This window comes from Oncorhynchus mykiss, chromosome 16, assembly GCF_013265735.2.
Source record: "Oncorhynchus mykiss isolate Arlee chromosome 16, USDA_OmykA_1.1, whole genome shotgun sequence".
In the NCBI taxonomy this organism is placed as follows: domain Eukaryota; kingdom Metazoa; phylum Chordata; class Actinopteri; order Salmoniformes; family Salmonidae; genus Oncorhynchus; species Oncorhynchus mykiss.
Genome location: NC_048580.1, coordinates 35,206,192 through 35,227,170, shown reverse-complemented (window position 1 = coordinate 35,227,170; position 20,979 = coordinate 35,206,192). Strand labels below are relative to the sequence as shown.

General features: G+C 45.7%; 1 protein-coding gene across 2 annotated transcripts in view; it reads left to right on the top strand.

The window, feature by feature from the left end:
* The window catches only part of LOC110491863 (phosphatidylinositol 3,4,5-trisphosphate-dependent Rac exchanger 1 protein), a 148,408-nt gene that overhangs the window by 43,075 nt on the left and 84,354 nt on the right, over window positions 1–20,979 (top strand). For both annotated transcript variants that reach the window (XR_005036510.1, XM_021565684.2), the window contains exon 6: window positions 15,936–16,097. Coding sequence is in view for 1 of the 2 variants with exons in the window: in XM_021565684.2 (XP_021421359.2) it covers window positions 15,936–16,097 (162 nt within the window). In the remaining variant the exon portion in view is untranslated. The remainder of the gene's footprint in view (window positions 1–15,935; window positions 16,098–20,979) is intronic.

Genomic DNA, 20,979 nt, shown 5'->3' with positions numbered 1-20,979 from the left:
ACATATGAGCCCTATATATATATATATATATATATATATATATATATATATATATATATATATATATATATATATATATATATATATATATATATATATATATATATAGTACAGGGAACATAAGGTTGAATATATTATTAAAGACCTGCTAGATCTACTGTCTCATTTATATTATGACAGACCAGCTAGATCTACTGTCTTTATTATATTACAACAGACCAGCTGTATCTACTGTCTCCATTTCACTTTGGCCATTGTTGTGGGCCTGTCCTCCCCTCAACAGCCTCAAATAGGCTATTTCATGTGGGGGTGGGTTGGGGCGGCAGACACACGCATCTCACATTTCATTACATTACATTTTTATATATTGCTACTCATATTTTTACAAATCACTATTTTATATTATTAATTTCAAACAACGGCATTAGCATGAGAAGAACTTACCAGTCCAAAACGATGTCCTCTCTGTTCAAAAAATATTCATCCATTTGGGAATCGCTAAATGAATCGTCCTCCAACAATCTGTCTCACTTTCCCGATCAATTTCTTCTAAAATTCTGTGTACATCTGTATATCTAGACTTAGATTTAGCTTTCCCTGACTTAGTCGCCATACTGATTGATATATAAACAGCTGAAAATGCGCTTTACCAAAACAACACTGTGCGTAACATGCGTTGCTCCTTCCGGTATGAAACTTCAATGGCGAATGACCCTCTTTACGCCAGAGTTTACTACATGGGTTGGTCTTCCAACACATAAACATTACATATTGCGGTTTACCTCAGCTCATTGGCTATCTACCCAGCTAGGTTTCAAGACGATCAGTGGTCATTGGGTTAAAATACAGTCAATCAACGAAACAGCGGTCATATCATTGTTGCACAATGATGTCATTACTTGTTGTCTTCAAATCGGTTTCTTTCAGTCAATACGTCCCGCGAAATGACCCATCACGTTTGGTTGTGTTACAAACAAACCAGTTGATTGCAATGAAACCAAACATGACTGGAAAATTCACGTTTTAGTGTGTGTATTTGCATCAAATGTGTCGTCAAATGGAATGAGATGAAATTCACGACACAAGCGGTTAACAAAATGTTTCGTGTTAGGCTATAAAAATTGATTTTATCAAACAAAACCATTCATTGTGTAACAATGAGCATTGTTATTGTAAACAGAGGAAGATCGTCAAAGGTAAACAATTTATTTTATTGCAGTTTGTCATTTTGTTACGCCTGTGCTGATTGAAATAGTTGTTTTTTTATGGGGCCCTATCCTCAGATAATCGCATCGTACTCTTTAGCAGTAAATCCTTTCTTAAATCTGACAACGCAGTTGGATTAGCAAGATTCTAGGCTTTCTTAACTTGTGAGACACTTGTATTTTCATGAATGTTTAAAATGACTATTTATGTAGCGATCACCGTATGTTGTCGAATTTTATCCCGCTAATGGGTTCGGTGCGCAGAGAGGTTAAGTAAATGTAAAGATACCTTAATAGAAAATGACTGAAGTAAAAGTCACCCAGTAAATACTACTAAAGTAAAAGTCTAAAAGTATTTTGTTTTAAATATACTTAAGTACAATTACTTGTGATACTTAATTTATACTTTTTCTTTTGATACTTACCTCAAATTCCTCATATTAAACCAGACGGCTCAATTTCTTTATTTTTTTATTGACGGATAGGCAGGGGCACACTCCAACACGCAGACATAATTTACAAACAAAGCATTTGTGTTTAAAACCTCTCTGATCTCCCCATCCCGGATCCGGGATCGTGAATACAGACTCAAGCTCATTACCATAACGCAACGTTAACTATTCATGAAAATCGCAAATGAAATGAAATAAATATGCCATCTCTCAAGCTTAGCCTTTTGTAAACAACACTGTCATCTCAGATTTTCAAAATATGCTTCTCAACCATAGGAAAACAATCATTTGTGTAAAAGTAGCTAGCTAGCGTAGCATTTAGAGTTAGCATTAGCGTTAGCATCCAGCACGCAACATTTCAACAAAAACATAAAAGCCTTCAAATAAAATAATTTACCTTTTGAAGAACTTCGGATGTTTTCAATGAGGAGACTCTCAGTTAGATAGCAAATGCTCAGTTTTTCCAAAAAGATTATTTGTGTATTAGAAATAGCTCCGTTTTGTACATCACATTTGGCTACCAAAAAAACCAGAAAATTCAGTCCTCAAAACGCGAACTTTTTTCCAAATTAACTCCATAATATCGACTGAAAACATGGCAAACGTTGTTTAGAATCAATCCTCAAGGTGTTTTTCACATATCTCTTCGATGATATATCGTTCGTGGAAGCCTGGTTTCTCCTCTCTATCAAATGGAAAAATACTTGCACCTGGCGTTGCGCACCAATTTCGACGCAGGACACCAGGCGGACACTTGGAAAATGTAGTCTCTTATGGTCAATCTTCCAATGATATGCCTACAAATACGTCACAATGCTGCCGACATCTTGGGGAAACGGCAGAAGGTCTAAGCTTATTCCTGTCGCATTCACAGCCATATAAGGAGACATTAGAAAACAGAGCTTCAGAAATTCTGCTAATTTCCTGTTTGACGTTTCATCTTGGTTTTGCCTGTAGAATGAGTTCTGGGGCACTCACAGACAATATCTTTGCAGATTCTGAAACTTCAGAGTGTTTTCTTTCAAAACTGTCAATAATATGCGTAGTCGAGCATCTTTTCGTGACAAAATATTGCGCTTAAAACGGGAACGTTTTTTATCCAATAATGAAATAGCGCCCCTATAGACTCAACAGGTTAATGAGTCTTCCAAATCAGATGCAGTAGGGATGACCAGGGATGTTCTCTTGAGTATGTGAATTATGTATGTGAATGTGAATTGGACAATTTTCCTGTCAAAATGTAACAAGTACCTTTGGGTGTCAGGGAAAATGAGTGAAAAGGACATTATTTTCTTTCGAAATGTAGTGAAGTAAAGTTGCCAAAAGTATAAATAGTAATGTATATATACCCCCCAACAAATACGTAAGTAGTACTTTAAAGTATTTTTACTGTAGTACTTTACACCATTGCCCAAATGCCTTCACAGCAGTACATTAGCCTACTCTATATACTGTTACACATGCATTTATCACATAGTAGTCCATACATAAGTTCATGCAACCGGAGTTGAAACCTAAGTGAGGTGCACAAGTACAGTACATAAACAGTAACCAGCCAAATGGTTACTTGCAGAGTAGCAATATCAGAAAGTGTCAATATAAATAAAATAATATGCAGTATGTACATGAACAATATCAATAACGATATCAGTGATAGACAAGGTATTTATATGCATACAATCAGGGGTAAAGTGGCTGAGCAGTAGTAAAAAAAATTGTAGCAGCAACGTATGCATGTGTGTTAGAGTCATTTGAATAGAGGCACTGCAGATAGTGCTGATGACTGGATCCTCCGAACCACGCATGAACAGGGGAATCTATATTTGGAGATCCTGTTTCTGTCCTGCCTTTGACTTTGGTGCAGGGCATGTGACGTCTATAGCCTCTTTGTTACAAAACTCCCTGATCTTCTCAAAAAGGTAAGTTTGTCTAGCTGTGTCCAGTCCAGATGGTGCTTGTACAGGCACACCATCTTTGGGAGGAAGGATGTCAGCTTTGTGCAAACCTGTTCTTGTTTTGGCCACCGCAGTTATCACAATTCGGGTCCACGTGTTTCCCCAACTCCCTAGTTGGTGAAGAAATGGTGCATGTAGTTAATGACTGCGCTGCTACCTTTGCTGGATGACGTGTCTTCATCAATCAAGTAGTTGACTTGTTGTGGTTTTCCTTCACAGCAGACACCAAACAAGCCACACTTGCGAGGAGTTAAAAAGTAGATGGGACCTGGCTACATAGGGTCAGAAGGATAGTAGATGGGACCTGGCTGCATAGGGTCAGAAGGAAAGTAGATGGGACCTGGGTCAGAAGGATAGTAGATGGGACCTGGCTGCATAGGGTCAGAAGAATTGTAGATGGGACCTGGGTCAGAAGGATAGTAGATGGGACCTGGCTGCATAGGGTCAGAAGGATAGTAGATGGGACCTGGCTACATAGGGTCAGAAGGATAGTAGATGGGACCTGGCTACATAGGGTCAGAAGGATAGTAGATGGGACCTGGCTACATAGGGTCAGAAGGATAGTAGATGGGACCTGGCTGCATAGGGTCAGAAGGATAGTAGATGGGACCTGGCTACATAGGGTCAGAAGGAAAGTAGATGGGACCTGGGTCAGAAGGATAGTAGATGGGACCTGGGTCAGAAGGATAGTAGATGGGACCTGGCTGCATAGGGTCAGAAGGAAAGTAGATGGGACCAGGGTCAGAAGGATAGTAGATGGGACCTGGCTACATAGGGTCAGAAGGATAGTAGATGGGACCTGGCTACATAGGGTCAGATGGATAGTAGATGGGACCTGGCTACATAGGGTCAGAAAGATAGTAGATGGGACCTGGCTACATAGGGTCAGAAAGATAGTAGATGGGACCTGGCTACATAGGGTCAGAAGGATAGTAGATGGGACCTGGCTACATAGGGTCAGAAGGATAGTAGATGGGACCTGGCTACATAGGGTCAGAAGGATAGTAGATGGGACCTGGCTACATAGGGTCAGAAGGATAGTAGATGGGACCTGGCTGCATAGGGTCAGAAGGATAGTAGATGGGACCTGGCTGCATAGGGTCAGAAGGAAAGTAGATGGGACCTGGGTCAGAAGGATAGTAGATGGGACCTGGCTGCATAGGGTCAGGAGAATAGTAGATGGGACCCGGGTCAGAAGGATAGTAGATGGGACCTGGCTGCATAGGGTCAGAAGGATAGTAGATGGGACCTGGCTGCATAGGGTCAGAAGGATGGATAGTAGATGGGACCTGGCTGCATAGGGTCAGAAGGACAGTAGATGGGACCTGGCTGCATATGCTCAGAAGGATAGTAGATGGAACCTGGGTCAGAAGGATAGTAGATGGGACCTGGCTGCATATGCTCAGAAGGATAGTAGATGGGACCTGGCTGCATATGCTCAGAAGGATAGTAGATGGGACCTGGCTACATAGGGTCAGAAGGATAGTAGATGGGACCTGGCTACATAGGGTCAGAAGGATAGTAGATGGGACCTGGCTACATAGGGTCAGAAGGATAGTAGATGGGACCTGGCTACATAGGGTCAGAAGGATAGTAGATGGGACCTTGCTACACAGGGTCAGAAGGATATTAGATGGGACCTGGCTACACAGGGTCAGAAGGATAGTAGATGGGACCTGGCTGCATAGGGTCAGAAGGATAGTAGATGGGACCTGGCTACATAGGGTCAGAAGGATAGTAGATGGGACCTGGCTGCATAGGGTCAGAAGGATAGTAGATGGGACCTGGCTGCATAGGGTCAGAGGGATAGTAGATGGACCTGGGTCAGAAGGATAGTAGATGGGACCTGGCTGCATAGGGTCAGAGGGATAGTAGATGGACCTGGGTCAGAAGGATAGTAGATGGGACCTGGCTGCATAGGGTCAGAGGGATAGTAGATGGACCTGGGTCAGAAGGATAGTAGATGGGACCTGGCTACATAGGGTCAGAAGGATAGTAGATGGGACCTGTTTACATAGGGTCAGAAGGATAGTAGATGGGACCTGGCTACATAGGGTCAGAAGGATAGTAGATGGGACCTGGCTACATAGGGTCAGAAGGATAGTAGATGGGACCTGGCTACATAGGGTCAGAAGGATAGTAGATGGGACCTGGCTACATAGGGTCAGAAGGATAGTAGATGGGACCTGGCTACATAGGGTCAGAAGGATAGTAGATGGGACCTTGCTACACAGGGTCAGAAGGATATTAGATGGGACCTGGCTACACAGGGTCAGAAGGATAGTAGATGGGACCTGGCTGCATAGGGTCAGAAGGATAGTAGATGGGACCTGGCTACATAGGGTCAGAAGGATAGTAGATGGGACCTGGCTGCATAGGGTCAGAAGGATAGTAGATGGGACCTGGCTGCATAGGGTCAGAAGGATAGTAGATGGGACCTGGCTGCATAGGGTCAGAAGGATAGTAGATGGGACCTGGCTGCATAGGGTCAGAAGGAAAGTAGATGGGACCTGGGTCAGAAGGATAGTAGATGGGACCTGGCTGCATAGGGTCAGAAGAATTGTAGATGGGACCTGGGTCAGAAGGATAGTAGATGGGACCTGGCTGCATAGGGTCAGAAGGATAGTAGATGGGACCTGGCTACATAGGGTCAGAAGGATAGTAGATGGGACCTGGCTACATAGGGTCAGAAGGATAGTAGATGGGACCTGGCTACATAGGGTCAGAAGGATAGTAGATGGGACCTGGCTGCATAGGGTCAGAAGGATAGTAGATGGGACCTGGCTACATAGGGTCAGAAGGAAAGTAGATGGGACCTGGGTCAGAAGGATAGTAGATGGGACCTGGCTGCATAGGGTCAGAAGAATTGTAGATGGGACCTGGGTCAGAAGGATAGTAGATGGGACCTGGCTGCATAGGGTCAGAAGGAAAGTAGATGGGACCAGGGTCAGAAGGATAGTAGATGGGACCTGGCTACATAGGGTCAGAAGGATAGTAGATGGGACCTGGCTACATAGGGTCAGATGGATAGTAGATGGGACCTGGCTACATAGGGTCAGAAAGATAGTAGATGTGACCTGGCTACATAGGGTCAGAAGGATAGTAGATGTGACCTGGCTACATAGGGTCAGAAGGATAGTAGATGGGACCTGGCTACATAGGGTCAGAAGGATAGTAGATGGGACCTGGCTACATAGGGTCAGAAGGATAGTAGATGGGACCTGGCTACATAGGGTCAGATGGATAGTAGATGGGACCTGGCTACATAGGGTCAGAAAGATAGTAGATGGGACCTGGCTACATAGGGTCAGAAAGATAGTAGATGGGACCTGGCTACATAGGGTCAGAAGGATAGTAGATGGGACCTGGCTACATAGGGTCAGAAGGATAGAAGATGGGACCTGGCTACATAGGGTCAGAAGGATAGTAGATGGGACCTGGCTACATAGGGTCAGAAGGATAGTAGATGGGACCTGGCTGCATAGGGTCAGAAGGATAGTAGATGGGACCTGGCTGCATAGGGTCAGAAGGAAAGTAGATGGGACCTGGGTCAGAAGGATAGTAGATGGGACCTGGCTGCATAGGGTCAGGAGAATAGTAGATGGGACCCGGGTCAGAAGGATAGTAGATGGGACCTTGCTACACAGGGTCAGAAGGATATTAGATGGGACCTGGCTACACAGGGTCAGAAGGATAGTAGATGGGACCTGGCTACATAGGGTCAGAAGGATAGTAGATGGGACCTGGCTGCATAGGGTCAGAAGGAAAGTAGATGGGACCAGGGTCAGAAGGATAGTAGATGGGACCTGGCTACATAGGGTCAGAAGGATAGTAGATGGGACCTGGCTACATAGGGTCAGATGGATAGTAGATGGGACCTGGCTACATAGGGTCAGAAAGATAGTAGATGGGACCTGGCTACATAGGGTCAGAAAGATAGTAGATGGGACCTGGCTACATAGGGTCAGAAGGATAGTAGATGGGACCTGGCTACATAGGGTCAGAAGGATAGAAGATGGGACCTGGCTACATAGGGTCAGAAGGATAGTAGATGGGACCTGGCTACATAGGGTCAGAAGGATAGTAGATGGGACCTGGCTGCATAGGGTCAGAAGGATAGTAGATGGGACCTGGCTGCATAGGGTCAGAAGGAAAGTAGATGGGACCTGGGTCAGAAGGATAGTAGATGGGACCTGGCTGCATAGGGTCAGAAGGATAGTAGATGGGACCTGGCTGCATAGGGTCAGAAGGATGGATAGTAGATGGGACCTGGCTGCATAGGGTCAGAAGGACAGTAGATGGGACCTGGCTGCATATGCTCAGAAGGATAGTAGATGGAACCTGGGTCAGAAGGATAGTAGATGGGACCTGGCTGCATATGCTCAGAAGGATAGTAGATGGGACCTGGCTGCATATGCTCAGAAGGATAGTAGATGGGACCTGGCTACATAGGGTCAGAAGGATAGTAGATGGGACCTGGCTACATAGGGTCAGAAGGATAGTAGATGGGACCTGGCTACATAGGGTCAGAAGGATATTAGATGGGACCTGGCTACATAGGGTCAGAAGGATAGTAGATGGGACCTTGCTACACAGGGTCAGAAGGATATTAGATGGGACCTGGCTACACAGGGTCAGAAGGATAGTAGATGGGACCTGGCTGCATAGGGTCAGAAGGATAGTAGATGGGACCTGGCTACATAGGGTCAGAAGGATAGTAGATGGGACCTGGCTGCATAGGGTCAGAAGGATAGTAGATGGGACCTGGCTGCATAGGGTCAGAGGGATAGTAGATGGACCTGGGTCAGAAGGATAGTAGATGGGACCTGGCTGCATAGGGTCAGAGGGATAGTAGATGGACCTGGGTCAGAAGGATAGTAGATGGGACCTGGCTACATAGGGTCAGAAGGATAGTAGATGGGACCTGTTTACATAGGGTCAGAAGGATAGTAGATGGGACCTGGCTACATAGGGTCAGAAGGATAGTAGATGGGACCTGGCTACATAGGGTCAGAAGGATAGTAGATGGGACCTGGCTACATAGGGTCAGAAGGATAGTAGATGGGACCTGGCTACATAGGGTCAGAAGGATAGTAGATGGGACCTGGCTACATAGGGTCAGAAGGATAGTAGATGGGACCTTGCTACACAGGGTCAGAAGGATATTAGATGGGACCTGGCTACACAGGGTCAGAAGGATAGTAGATGGGACCTGGCTGCATAGGGTCAGAAGGATAGTAGATGGGACCTGGCTACATAGGGTCAGAAGGATAGTAGATGGGACCTGGCTGCATAGGGTCAGAAGGATAGTAGATGGGACCTGGCTGCATAGGGTCAGAAGGATAGTAGATGGGACCTGGCTGCATAGGGTCAGAAGGATAGTAGATGGGACCTGGCTGCATAGGGTCAGAAGGAAAGTAGATGGGACCTGGGTCAGAAGGATAGTAGATGGGACCTGGCTGCATAGGGTCAGAAGAATTGTAGATGGGACCTGGGTCAGAAGGATAGTAGATGGGACCTGGCTGCATAGGGTCAGAAGGATAGTAGATGGGACCTGGCTACATAGGGTCAGAAGGATAGTAGATGGGACCTGGCTACATAGGGTCAGAAGGATAGTAGATGGGACCTGGCTACATAGGGTCAGAAGGATAGTAGATGGGACCTGGCTGCATAGGGTCAGAAGGATAGTAGATGGGACCTGGCTACATAGGGTCAGAAGGAAAGTAGATGGGACCTGGGTCAGAAGGATAGTAGATGGGACCTGGCTGCATAGGGTCAGAAGAATTGTAGATGGGACCTGGGTCAGAAGGATAGTAGATGGGACCTGGCTGCATAGGGTCAGAAGGAAAGTAGATGGGACCAGGGTCAGAAGGATAGTAGATGGGACCTGGCTACATAGGGTCAGAAGGATAGTAGATGGGACCTGGCTACATAGGGTCAGATGGATAGTAGATGGGACCTGGCTACATAGGGTCAGAAAGATAGTAGATGTGACCTGGCTACATAGGGTCAGAAGGATAGTAGATGTGACCTGGCTACATAGGGTCAGAAGGATAGTAGATGGGACCTGGCTACATAGGGTCAGAAGGATAGTAGATGGGACCTGGCTACATAGGGTCAGAAGGATAGTAGATGGGACCTGGCTACATAGGGTCAGATGGATAGTAGATGGGACCTGGCTACATAGGGTCAGAAAGATAGTAGATGGGACCTGGCTACATAGGGTCAGAAAGATAGTAGATGGGACCTGGCTACATAGGGTCAGAAGGATAGTAGATGGGACCTGGCTACATAGGGTCAGAAGGATAGAAGATGGGACCTGGCTACATAGGGTCAGAAGGATTGTAGATGGGACCTGGCTACATAGGGTCAGAAGGATAGTAGATGGGACCTGGCTGCATAGGGTCAGAAGGATAGTAGATGGGACCTGGCTGCATAGGGTCAGAAGGAAAGTAGATGGGACCTGGGTCAGAAGGATAGTAGATGGGACCTGGCTGCATAGGGTCAGGAGAATAGTAGATGGGACCCGGGTCAGAAGGATAGTAGATGGGACCTTGCTACACAGGGTCAGAAGGATATTAGATGGGACCTGGCTACACAGGGTCAGAAGGATAGTAGATGGGACCTGGCTACATAGGGTCAGAAGGATAGTAGATGGGACCTGGCTGCATAGGGTCAGAAGGAAAGTAGATGGGACCAGGGTCAGAAGGATAGTAGATGGGACCTGGCTACATAGGGTCAGAAGGATAGTAGATGGGACCTGGCTACATAGGGTCAGATGGATAGTAGATGGGACCTGGCTACATAGGGTCAGAAAGATAGTAGATGGGACCTGGCTACATAGGGTCAGAAAGATAGTAGATGGGACCTGGCTACATAGGGTCAGAAGGATAGTAGATGGGACCTGGCTACATAGGGTCAGAAGGATAGAAGATGGGACCTGGCTACATAGGGTCAGAAGGATAGTAGATGGGACCTGGCTACATAGGGTCAGAAGGATAGTAGATGGGACCTGGCTGCATAGGGTCAGAAGGATAGTAGATGGGACCTGGCTGCATAGGGTCAGAAGGAAAGTAGATGGGACCTGGGTCAGAAGGATAGTAGATGGGACCTGGCTGCATAGGGTCAGGAGAATAGTAGATGGGACCCGGGTCAGAAGGATAGTAGATGGGACCTTGCTACACAGGGTCAGAAGGATAGTAGATGGGACCTGGCTGCATAGGGTCAGAAGGATAGTAGATGGGACCTGGCTACATAGGGTCAGAAGGATAGTAGATGGGACCTGGCTGCATAGGGTCAGAAGGATAGTAGATGGGACCTGGCTGCATAGGGTCAGAAGGATAGTAGATGGGACCTGGCTGCATAGGGTCAGAAGGATAGTAGATGGGACCTGGCTGCATAGGGTCAGAAGGATAGTAGATGGGACCTGGCTGCATAGGGTCAGAAGAATTGTAGATGGGACCTGGGTCAGAAGGATAGTAGATGGGACCTGGCTGCATAGGGTCAGAAGGATAGTAGATGGGACCTGGCTACATAGGGTCAGAAGGATAGTAGATGGGACCTGGCTACATAGGGTCAGAAGGATAGTAGATGGGACCTGGCTACATAGGGTCAGAAGGATAGTAGATGGGACCTGGCTGCATAGGGTCAGAAGGATAGTAGATGGGACCTGGCTACATAGGGTCAGAAGGAAAGTAGATGGGACCTGGGTCAGAAGGATAGTAGATGGGACCTGGCTGCATAGGGTCAGAAAAATTGTAGATGGGACCTGGGTCAGAAGGATAGTAGATGGGACCTGGCTGCATAGGGTCAGAAGGAAAGTAGATGGGACCAGGGTCAGAAGGATAGTAGATGGGACCTGGCTACATAGGGTCAGAAGGATAGTAGATGGGACCTGGCTACATAGGGTCAGATGGATAGTAGATGGGACCTGGCTACATAGGGTCAGAAAGATAGTAGATGTGACCTGGCTACATAGGGTCAGAAGGATAGTAGATGTGACCTGGCTACATAGGGTCAGAAGGATAGTAGATGGGACCTGGCTACATAGGGTCAGAAGGATAGTAGATGGGACCTGGCTACATAGGGTCAGAAGGATAGTAGATGGGACCTGGCTACATAGGGTCAGAAGGATAGTAGATGGGACCTGGCTGCATAGGGTCAGAAGGAAAGTAGATGGGACCAGGGTCAGAAGGATAGTAGATGGGACCTGGCTACATAGGGTCAGAAGGATAGTAGATGGGACCTGGCTACATAGGGTCAGATGGATAGTAGATGGGACCTGGCTACATAGGGTCAGAAGGATAGTAGATGGGACCTGGCTACATAGGGTCAGAAGGATAGAAGATGGGACCTGGCTACATAGGGTCAGAAGGATAGTAGATGGGACCTGGCTACATAGGGTCAGAAGGATAGTAGATGGGACCCGGCTGCATAGGGTCAGAAGGATAGTAGATGGGACCTGGCTGCATAGGGTCAGAAGGAAAGTAGATGGGACCTGGGTCAGAAGGATAGTAGATGGGACCTGGCTGCATAGGGTCAGGAGAATAGTAGATGGGACCCGGGTCAGAAGGATAGTAGATGGGACCTGGCTGCATAGGGTCAGAAGGATAGTAGATGGGACCTGGCTGCATAGGGTCAGAAGGATGGATAGTAGATGGGACCTGGCTGCATAGGGTCAGAAGGACAGTAGATGGGACCTGGCTGCATATGCTCAGAAGGATAGTAGATGGAACCTGGGTCAGAAGGATAGTAGATTGAACCTGGCTGCATATGCTCAGAAGAATAGTAGATGGGACCTGGCTGCATATGCTCAGAAGGATAGTAGATGGGACCTGGCTACATAGGGTCAGAAGGATAGTAGATGGGACCTGGCTACATAGGGTCAGAAGGATAGTAGATGGGACCTGGCTGCATAGGGTCAGAAGGATAGTAGATGGGACCTGGCTGCATAGGGTCAGAAGGATAGTAGATGGGACCTGGCTGCATAGGGTCAGAAGGAAAGTAGATGGGACCTGGGTCAGAAGGATAGTAGATGGGACCTGGCTGCATAGGGTCAGAAGAATTGTAGATGGGACCTGGGTCAGAAGGATAGTAGATGGGACCTGGCTGCATAGGGTCAGAAGGATAGTAGATGGGACCTGGCTACATAGGGTCAGAAGGATAGTAGATGGGACCTGGCTACATAGGGTCAGAAGGATAGTAGATGGGACCTGGCTACATAGGGTCAGAAGGATAGTAGATGGGACCTGGCTGCATAGGGTCAGAAGGATAGTAGATGGGACCTGGCTACATAGGGTCAGAAGGAAAGTAGATGGGACCTGGGTCAGAAGGATAGTAGATGGGACCTGGCTGCATAGGGTCAGAAGAATTGTAGATGGGACCTGGGTCAGAAGGATAGTAGATGGGACCTGGCTGCATAGGGTCAGAAGGAAAGTAGATGGGACCAGGGTCAGAAGGATAGTAGATGGGACCTGGCTACATAGGGTCAGAAGGATAGTAGATGGGACCTGGCTACATAGGGTCAGATGGATAGTAGATGGGACCTGGCTACATAGGGTCAGAAAGATAGTAGATGTGACCTGGCTACATAGGGTCAGAAGGATAGTAGATGTGACCTGGCTACATAGGGTCAGAAGGATAGTAGATGGGACCTGGCTACATAGGGTCAGAAGGATAGTAGATGGGACCTGGCTACATAGGGTCAGAAGGATAGTAGATGGGACCTGGCTGCATAGGGTCAGAAGGATAGTAGATGGGACCTGGCTGCATAGGGTCAGAAGGAAAGTAGATGGGACCTGGGTCAGAAGGATAGTAGATGGGACCTGGCTGCATAGGGTCAGGAGAATAGTAGATGGGACCCGGGTCAGAAGGATAGTAGATGGGACCTGGCTGCATAGGGTCAGAAGGATAGTAGATGGGACCTGGCTGCATAGGGTCAGAAGGATGGATAGTAGATGGGACCTGGCTGCATAGGGTCAGAAGGACAGTAGATGGGACCTGGCTGCATATGCTCAGAAGGATAGTAGATGGAACCTGGGTCAGAAGGATAGTAGATGGGACCTGGCTGCATATGCTCAGAAGGATAGTAGATGGGACCTGGCTACATAGGGTCAGAAGGATAGTAGATGGGACCTTGCTACACAGGGTCAGAAGGATATTAGATGGGACCTGGCTACACAGGGTCAGAAGGATAGTAGATGGGACCTGGCTGCATAGGGTCAGAAGGATAGTAGATGGGACCTGGCTACATAGGGTCAGAAGGATAGTAGATGGGACCTGGCTGCATAGGGTCAGAAGGATAGTAGATGGGACCTGGCTGCATAGGGTCAGAAGGATAGTAGATGGGACCTGGCTGCATAGGGTCAGAGGGATAGTAGATGGACCTGGGTCAGAAGGATAGTAGATGGGACCTGGCTACATAGGGTCAGAAGGATAGTAGATGGGACCTGGCTACATAGGGTCAGAAGGATAGTAGATGGGACCTGGCTACATAGGGTCAGAAGGATAGTAGATGGGACCTGGCTGCATAGGGTTAGAAGAATCGTAGATGGGACCTGGGTCAGAAGGACAGTAGATGGGACCTGGCTGCATAGGGTCAGAAGGATAGTAGATGGGACCTGGCTGCATAGGGTCAGAAGGATAGTAGATGGGACCTGGCTACATAGAGTCAGAAGGATAGTAGATTGGACCTGGCTGCATAGGGTCAGAAGGATAGTAGATGGGACCTGGCTACATAGCGTCAGAAGGATAGTAGATGGGACCTGGCTACATAGGGTCAGAAGGATAGTAGATGGGACCTGGCTGCATAGGGTCAGAAGGATAGTAGATGGGACCTGGCTGCATATGGTCAGAAGGATAGTAGACCTGTAAACAACAAAATAACATTGAGATAAATTAAAATTAATTGTCTCACCCCTGTCAATCTGTATTTACACAGCTCAGTAAAAGGTATTCGCCTGCCTCCATTTATATACACTACCGTTCAAAAGTCTGGGGTCACTTTTATAAATGTCTTTTTTTTTTAAAGATAAGCACATTTTTTGTTGTCCATTTAAAATAACATTAAATTGATCAGAAATACACTGTAGACGTTGTAAATGACTATTGTAGCTGGAAACGGAAGATTGTTTTTAAAAAAGGAATATCTACATAGGTGTACAGAGGCCCATTATCAGCAACAATCCCTCCCTCCAATCCCTCCCTCCTTCCATTGGCATGTTGTGTTAGCTAATCCAAGTTTATCATTTTAAAAGGCTAATTAATTATTAGGAAACTATTTTGCAATATGTTAGCACAGCTGAAAACTGTTGTTCTGATTAAAGAAACAATAAAACTTGCCTTCTGTAGACTAGTTGAGTATCTGGAGCATCAGCATTTGTGGGTTTGATTACAGGCTCAAAATAGCCAGAAACAAAGACCTTTCTTCTGTAACTCGTCAGTCTATTCTTGTTCTGAGAAATGAAGGCTATTCCTTGAGAGAAATTGCCAAGAAACTGAAGATCTCATACAATGTGTACTACTCCCTTCACAGCACAAACTGGCCCTAACCAGAATAGAAAGAGACGTGGGAGGCCCTGGTGCACAACTGAGCAACAGGACAAGTACATTAGTGTCTAGTTTGAGAAACAGACGCCTCACAAGTCCTCAACTGGCACCTTCATTTTTATTTATTTTATTTAACCAGGCAAGTCAGTTAAGAACAAATTCTTATTTACAATGACAGCCTAAGAACAGTTCTGCCTCTGAACAGATTTTTTAGCTTGTCAGCTCCGGGATTCGATCTAGCGACCTTTCAGTCACTGGCCCAAAACTCTAATCACTAGGCTACCTGCCACCCCATTAAATAGTACCCACAAAACACCAGTCTCAATGTCAACAGTGAAGAGGCGACTCTGGGATTCTGGCCTTCTAGGCAGAGTTGCAAAGAAAAAGCCATATCTCAGACTGGCCAATAAAAAGAAAAGATTAAGGTGGGCAAAAGACACCGGACAGAGGATCTCTGTCTAGAAGGCCAGCATCCCGGAGTCGCCTCTTCACTGTTGACGTTGAGACTGGTGTTTTGCCGGTACGATTTCATGAAGCTGCCAGTTGAGGACTATTTATGATCGCCATTTTCCACCCCACGTCCAACTTCTCTCTTTTTCAACTTCTACATTCAACTTCCACATAATGAGCATGGTGCTTAACAGCCCTGGTGCGCTGGATGATATCTGAAACATTTTCAAATACTGTTTATGTACTGTAGTACTACTGAAGACATTTTGACTCTTTGCCATCATCCCCTTATGGTCTTTATTCCCTACTCTCTCTCCCCCCACTAGGAGCTGCTGAAGCGGACGCCCAAGAAGCACTCGGACTACCCTGCGGTCGAGGAGGCCCTGCAGGCCATGAAGGCAGTGTGCTCCAACATCAACGAGACCAAGAGGCAGATGGAGAAACTGGAGGCCCTGGAGCAACTACAGTCGCACATCGAGGGCTGGGAGGTGAGGGATACTATCCTATTTTAGGCCATGGCGCTAGGATGCACCCTAAAGATCACCATTGGTGGAGGTAGAGCGGATGGGAGTGAGGGCAGAGAACAGTGCTCGAAGGTGAGAAAAGGGGGGGGAGAGAAGCGTTCCATAAGGATGAGGGGTGATAGAAGGGTGTGAGGGACATGGAAGGTGAAAAGAGAGAAAGGAGGTGTAATGTAAAAATGAGAAGGATGAGAGCGAGAGAGGGGTGGGAGGTGAGGAGAGATTGAGAGGTCTGAGATGAAGATGGATGAGAGTCAGATGAAGATGTATTGAGAGAGAGAAAAGGGCAAGGTTCTCCTTTTTTATAGAAATGGGACATGTGACCTGAAAGGGATGGAAAAGGGAAGCTCTGAGTTTGGAGTTTTGTCATTGGATTTTCCCCACTCTCTTTCTAGCTCGATCTCTCACACATGTATACTGTACACACGCACACACTGTCCACCTCATTGATCCCATCCCCACTCTGTCACGGCTGTTGCTAAAAAGCTTTGGCCAGTTTTCGAGAGTCCACTGAGCACCATTTCATTTTCAGTGAAGGTAAAACGCTTCTCCAGCCTCCCAAATCACCAGCGTGCACAGTGCATGGATAGGGCTTGGGAGTGGAGTGGAGTGGGGTGCCCAGTGCTTTTTTTCACACATCCCTCACCCTCCACAACAGAGCCCATGTCTCCTGACTCCCCTTGGCCCCCGAGAGGACAATCCACTCGCTCAAGAGCCAAGGGAAGGCCAACAGGCAGCCTGCCCAATGTCACGATGTCATTGCGGTCCCTTTTTTCCTCCAATGTCTCTAATTCAATTCTACCTACTGACGTGGGGTCAGTTGGACATCTGCGTTTGCGATTGGTTCTCTCATATCAGTTTGCATTGACCCCTAGCAGTATTAGGATGAACGAGTAATGAGACATAGAGTTGCCGTCTACACTCTTGCGTATCACAGTCTCATGAAAGGCACTGCCCTTCCTTGCTCCCTGTAAGCACTCCATCTTTAGCCCATTAGTTCTACTTTCTCCACTCCCCCATGTTCCAGTTTAATTACCTCTCCACTCATAATGGGAATGTAGTAGTGCGGAATCAAGGCCCAGCCGCATTACCGTTGCCCTGATAGACAGACAGCCCCCACTATCCCTCCATCCACCACCTGGCTTTCTGCCCAGTTAAACATGGAATTGGATTGATCTGGCGAAACATTATGTCTGCTAGGCTGGTTGGAATCGATCTGACCTGAAATGGCACTTATTTTTGTGCACTATTCCCTATATCAAGGGGTACCCAAGTACTATTTGAGAAGGTCCTGTCACACACATTTCCTAGGTGCCAAAGGTCCGGATGGATAATGTAATTTATCATCGTAGTAACAAACCCCCACCTCGCAACCCACTCGACCCGAAACTGTTCACACACCTCTTGTTGGTGGAGAGAACATTAAAAATGCACAAAGCTAATTTCCCACAATTTTGCTTTGGGAAGAGATTATTTTTCCTTTTTTAAGCTCATTTCCTGCAGTTCTACGCAGTCTTCCATGTCTTATGTTTTTTTATATGATACCAGGGTTTGAAGCCTGACTAAATAAATACATTTTGGAACCTGCTGTCCATATTGATCCCATTCTGGGTACCATTCCGGTCTTCCAGTTGAGTATAGTAGTACTACTATATAGTGCACTACTTTCGACCAGGGCCCTTAGGGTGCCATTTCAGATGCACCCCCATACGTAATTAACGTCACAGCTGAAATCCCATTGGTCAACCTTTGAAAATCCCTTTAGCTTTCTTGTTTACATTTTGTAGTAGTGTATAACCCTAAAAATACTGACTTACAAATGTCACATCTAATGACTAAATTGTGATGAATGGACCTAAAGTTCGACTAAGTTGTCAAAAAAGGTTAATTGGCCACATACCAAGTCATATTAGAGCTTTTAGCACATACTGGATGATGTTATCCAGCTTCTAAAGCTACAAAGCTAATCAGAGAGACTTTAATATGTAGCCTGAATGATAATGAGTTATGAAACAAGTTGAATCTCTCAATTGAAAACGTGTGGGTGGCTTAAAGAAGGACAAGTGAAATAGCCAGGTATTCAGGCGCGCCTGAAATGCGGTTTGAGAGACATGCTAAGCGAACAGTTTTTCCCGTTTAGTTTGACAAGACTCCTTGTTGGTCCATTTTCGGCCGTTCAACTTTGACATTGAAAGGCAACCAAGGTTTTATTTCCTGTGAAACCGTGAGACTGGTTTGTTTTCCATAAGAAGCAACACAAACAGAAGTGTTCTTCGCACTTAACGTTTTCACACATACCAACAAACAGGTGCGATCATTCTACTGTTATCCCTTCAGCGTACGCTCAAACCGGTGTGATTAGAATGCTTATTTAGAACGTCCAGTTTTGATGGACGCAACAGTCAGCATGTGAGCTAGCCACACTGTTTTTTTCACAGAAACCTTTTGCACAAGCACAGTCCTTACAAAGTTATGTCCTGAATGTGACCAGTTTATTTTTGGATGCAATGTTCAGACATTCACAGAAGTAGCGACAGCATAACACATTCGTCAGAACCGGAAAATGTAGGCTACATTAGTCCTAGTGCTAACATGACGAAAGATTGACGTAACACAAGTGGTCATAGTTAGCTAACTCCCGGCTGACAGAAACTACAATATGAATTAGCTAATAGCAATTACTATTTATAATTCGTCACATTACGGGTGAGCTCACCATTGATCGAAATAATAGAGTAAAAAACGTTCTATAAAACAAAAGTAATCCGACGATGGGGTAGTTTGTGTGCGCCTCTGTTTGTTTTTTGTGTCAACCAAAGATAGAGGAGACTAGATGAGTTTGGTCTGTTTGCGGTGTGCATGTTGAAGGAGGTGTGTCAGCTACCTTCCCTTCATTCACTTCCGGAAGTTTACACGAAAGATGAGTGAACCATTCCTTAAGCTCCATTACAATGTCTTTGGTCAAGCAGACGTTTAGGTGATACCCAGAATGCATTATGTAATGTCAACAAACATGGCGCCACACATAGCTGGCAAATAGCTTAGCCATTAGCTCATTATAATCAGTACAACTTTCAGAAAAGTATTTTACACACTCCATAGGAATCAATACAATCTATGCAAGAATCAGAAGGCATTATTTGTCAGCAGTACTTGAAAACATGAATAAAACTGTAAATACATTATGCCACATGCATGTATACATTCAGTTGAAGTCGGTGGTTTACATACACCTTAGCCAATTACATTTAAAATCAGTTTTTCACAATTCCTGACATTTAATCCTAGTAACAATTCCCAGTTTTAGGTCAGTTAGGATCACCACTTTATTTTAAGAATGTGAAATATCAGAATACTAGTAGAGTGATTTTCTTTCAACTTTTATTTCTTTCATCACATTCCCAGTGGGTCAGAAGTTTACTTACACTCAATTAGTATTTGGTAGCGTTGCCTTTAAATTGTTTAACCTGGGTCAAATGTTTCGGGTAGCCTTCCACAAGCTTCCCAAAACAAGTTGGGTGAGTTTTGGCCCAATCCTCTTGACAGAGCTGGTGTAGGCTTTGTAGGCCTCCTTGCTCACACATGCTTTTTCAGTTCTGCCCACAAATTTTCTATAGGATTGAGGTCAGGGCTTTGTGATGGCCACTCGAATACCTTGACTTTGTTGTCCTTAAGCCATTTTTCCACAACTTTGGAAGTATGCCTGGGGTCATTGACCATTTGGAAGACCCATTTGCGACCAAGCATTAACTTCCTGACTGATGTCTTGAGATGTTGCTTCAATATATCCACATAATTGTACATCCTCATGATGCCATCTATTTTGTGAAGTGCACCCGTCCCTGCTGCAGCAAAGCACCCCCACAACATGATGCTGCCACCCCCGTGCTTCACGGTTGGGATGGTGTTCTTCAGCTTGCAAGCCTCCCCCTTTTTCCTTTTACCATAACGATGGTCATTCTGGCCAAACAGTTCTATTTTTGTTTCATCAGACCAGAGGACATTTCTCCAAAAAGTAAAATTTTTGTCCCCAAGTTCAGTTGCAAACCGTAGTCTGGCTTTTTGTATGGCGGTTTTGGAAGCAGTGGCTTCTTCCTTGCTGAGCGGCCTTTCAGGTTATGTCGATATAGGACTCGTTTTACTGTGGATATAGACACTCTTGTACCTGTGTCCTCTAGTATCTTCACAAGGTCCTTTACTGTTGTTCTGGGATTGATTTGCACTTTTCGTACCAAAGTATGTTCATCTCTAGGAGACAGAACGTGTCTCCTTCCTGAGTGGTATGACAGCTGCGTGGTCCCATGGTGTTTATACTTGCGTACTATTCTTTGTACAGATGAACGTGGTACCTTCATGAGTTTGGAAATTGTTCCCAAGGATGAACCAGACTTATGGAGGTCTACAAAAAAAATTCTGAGATCTTGGCTGATTTTTCTTTTGATTTTCACATGAAGTCATGGAAAGATGCACCGAGTTTGAAGGTAGGCCTTGAAATACATCCACAGGTACACCTCCAATTGACTCAAATTATGTCAATTAGCCTATCGGAAGCTTCTAAAGCCATGACATCATTTTCTTTTTAGATTTTCCATGCTTTTTAAAGGCACAGTCAACTTAGTGTGTGTAAACTTCTGATCCACTGGAATTGTGATACAGTGAATTTCTAAGTGAAATAATCTGTCTGTAAACAATTGTTGAAGAAATTACTTGTCATACACAAAGTAGAAGTCCTAACTGACTTGCCAAAACTATAGTTTGTTAACAAGACACCCACCCACCCTCCCAAAAGTTTCACACACCTACTCATTCCTGGGTTTTTCTGTATTTTGACTGTTTTCTACATCAAAAC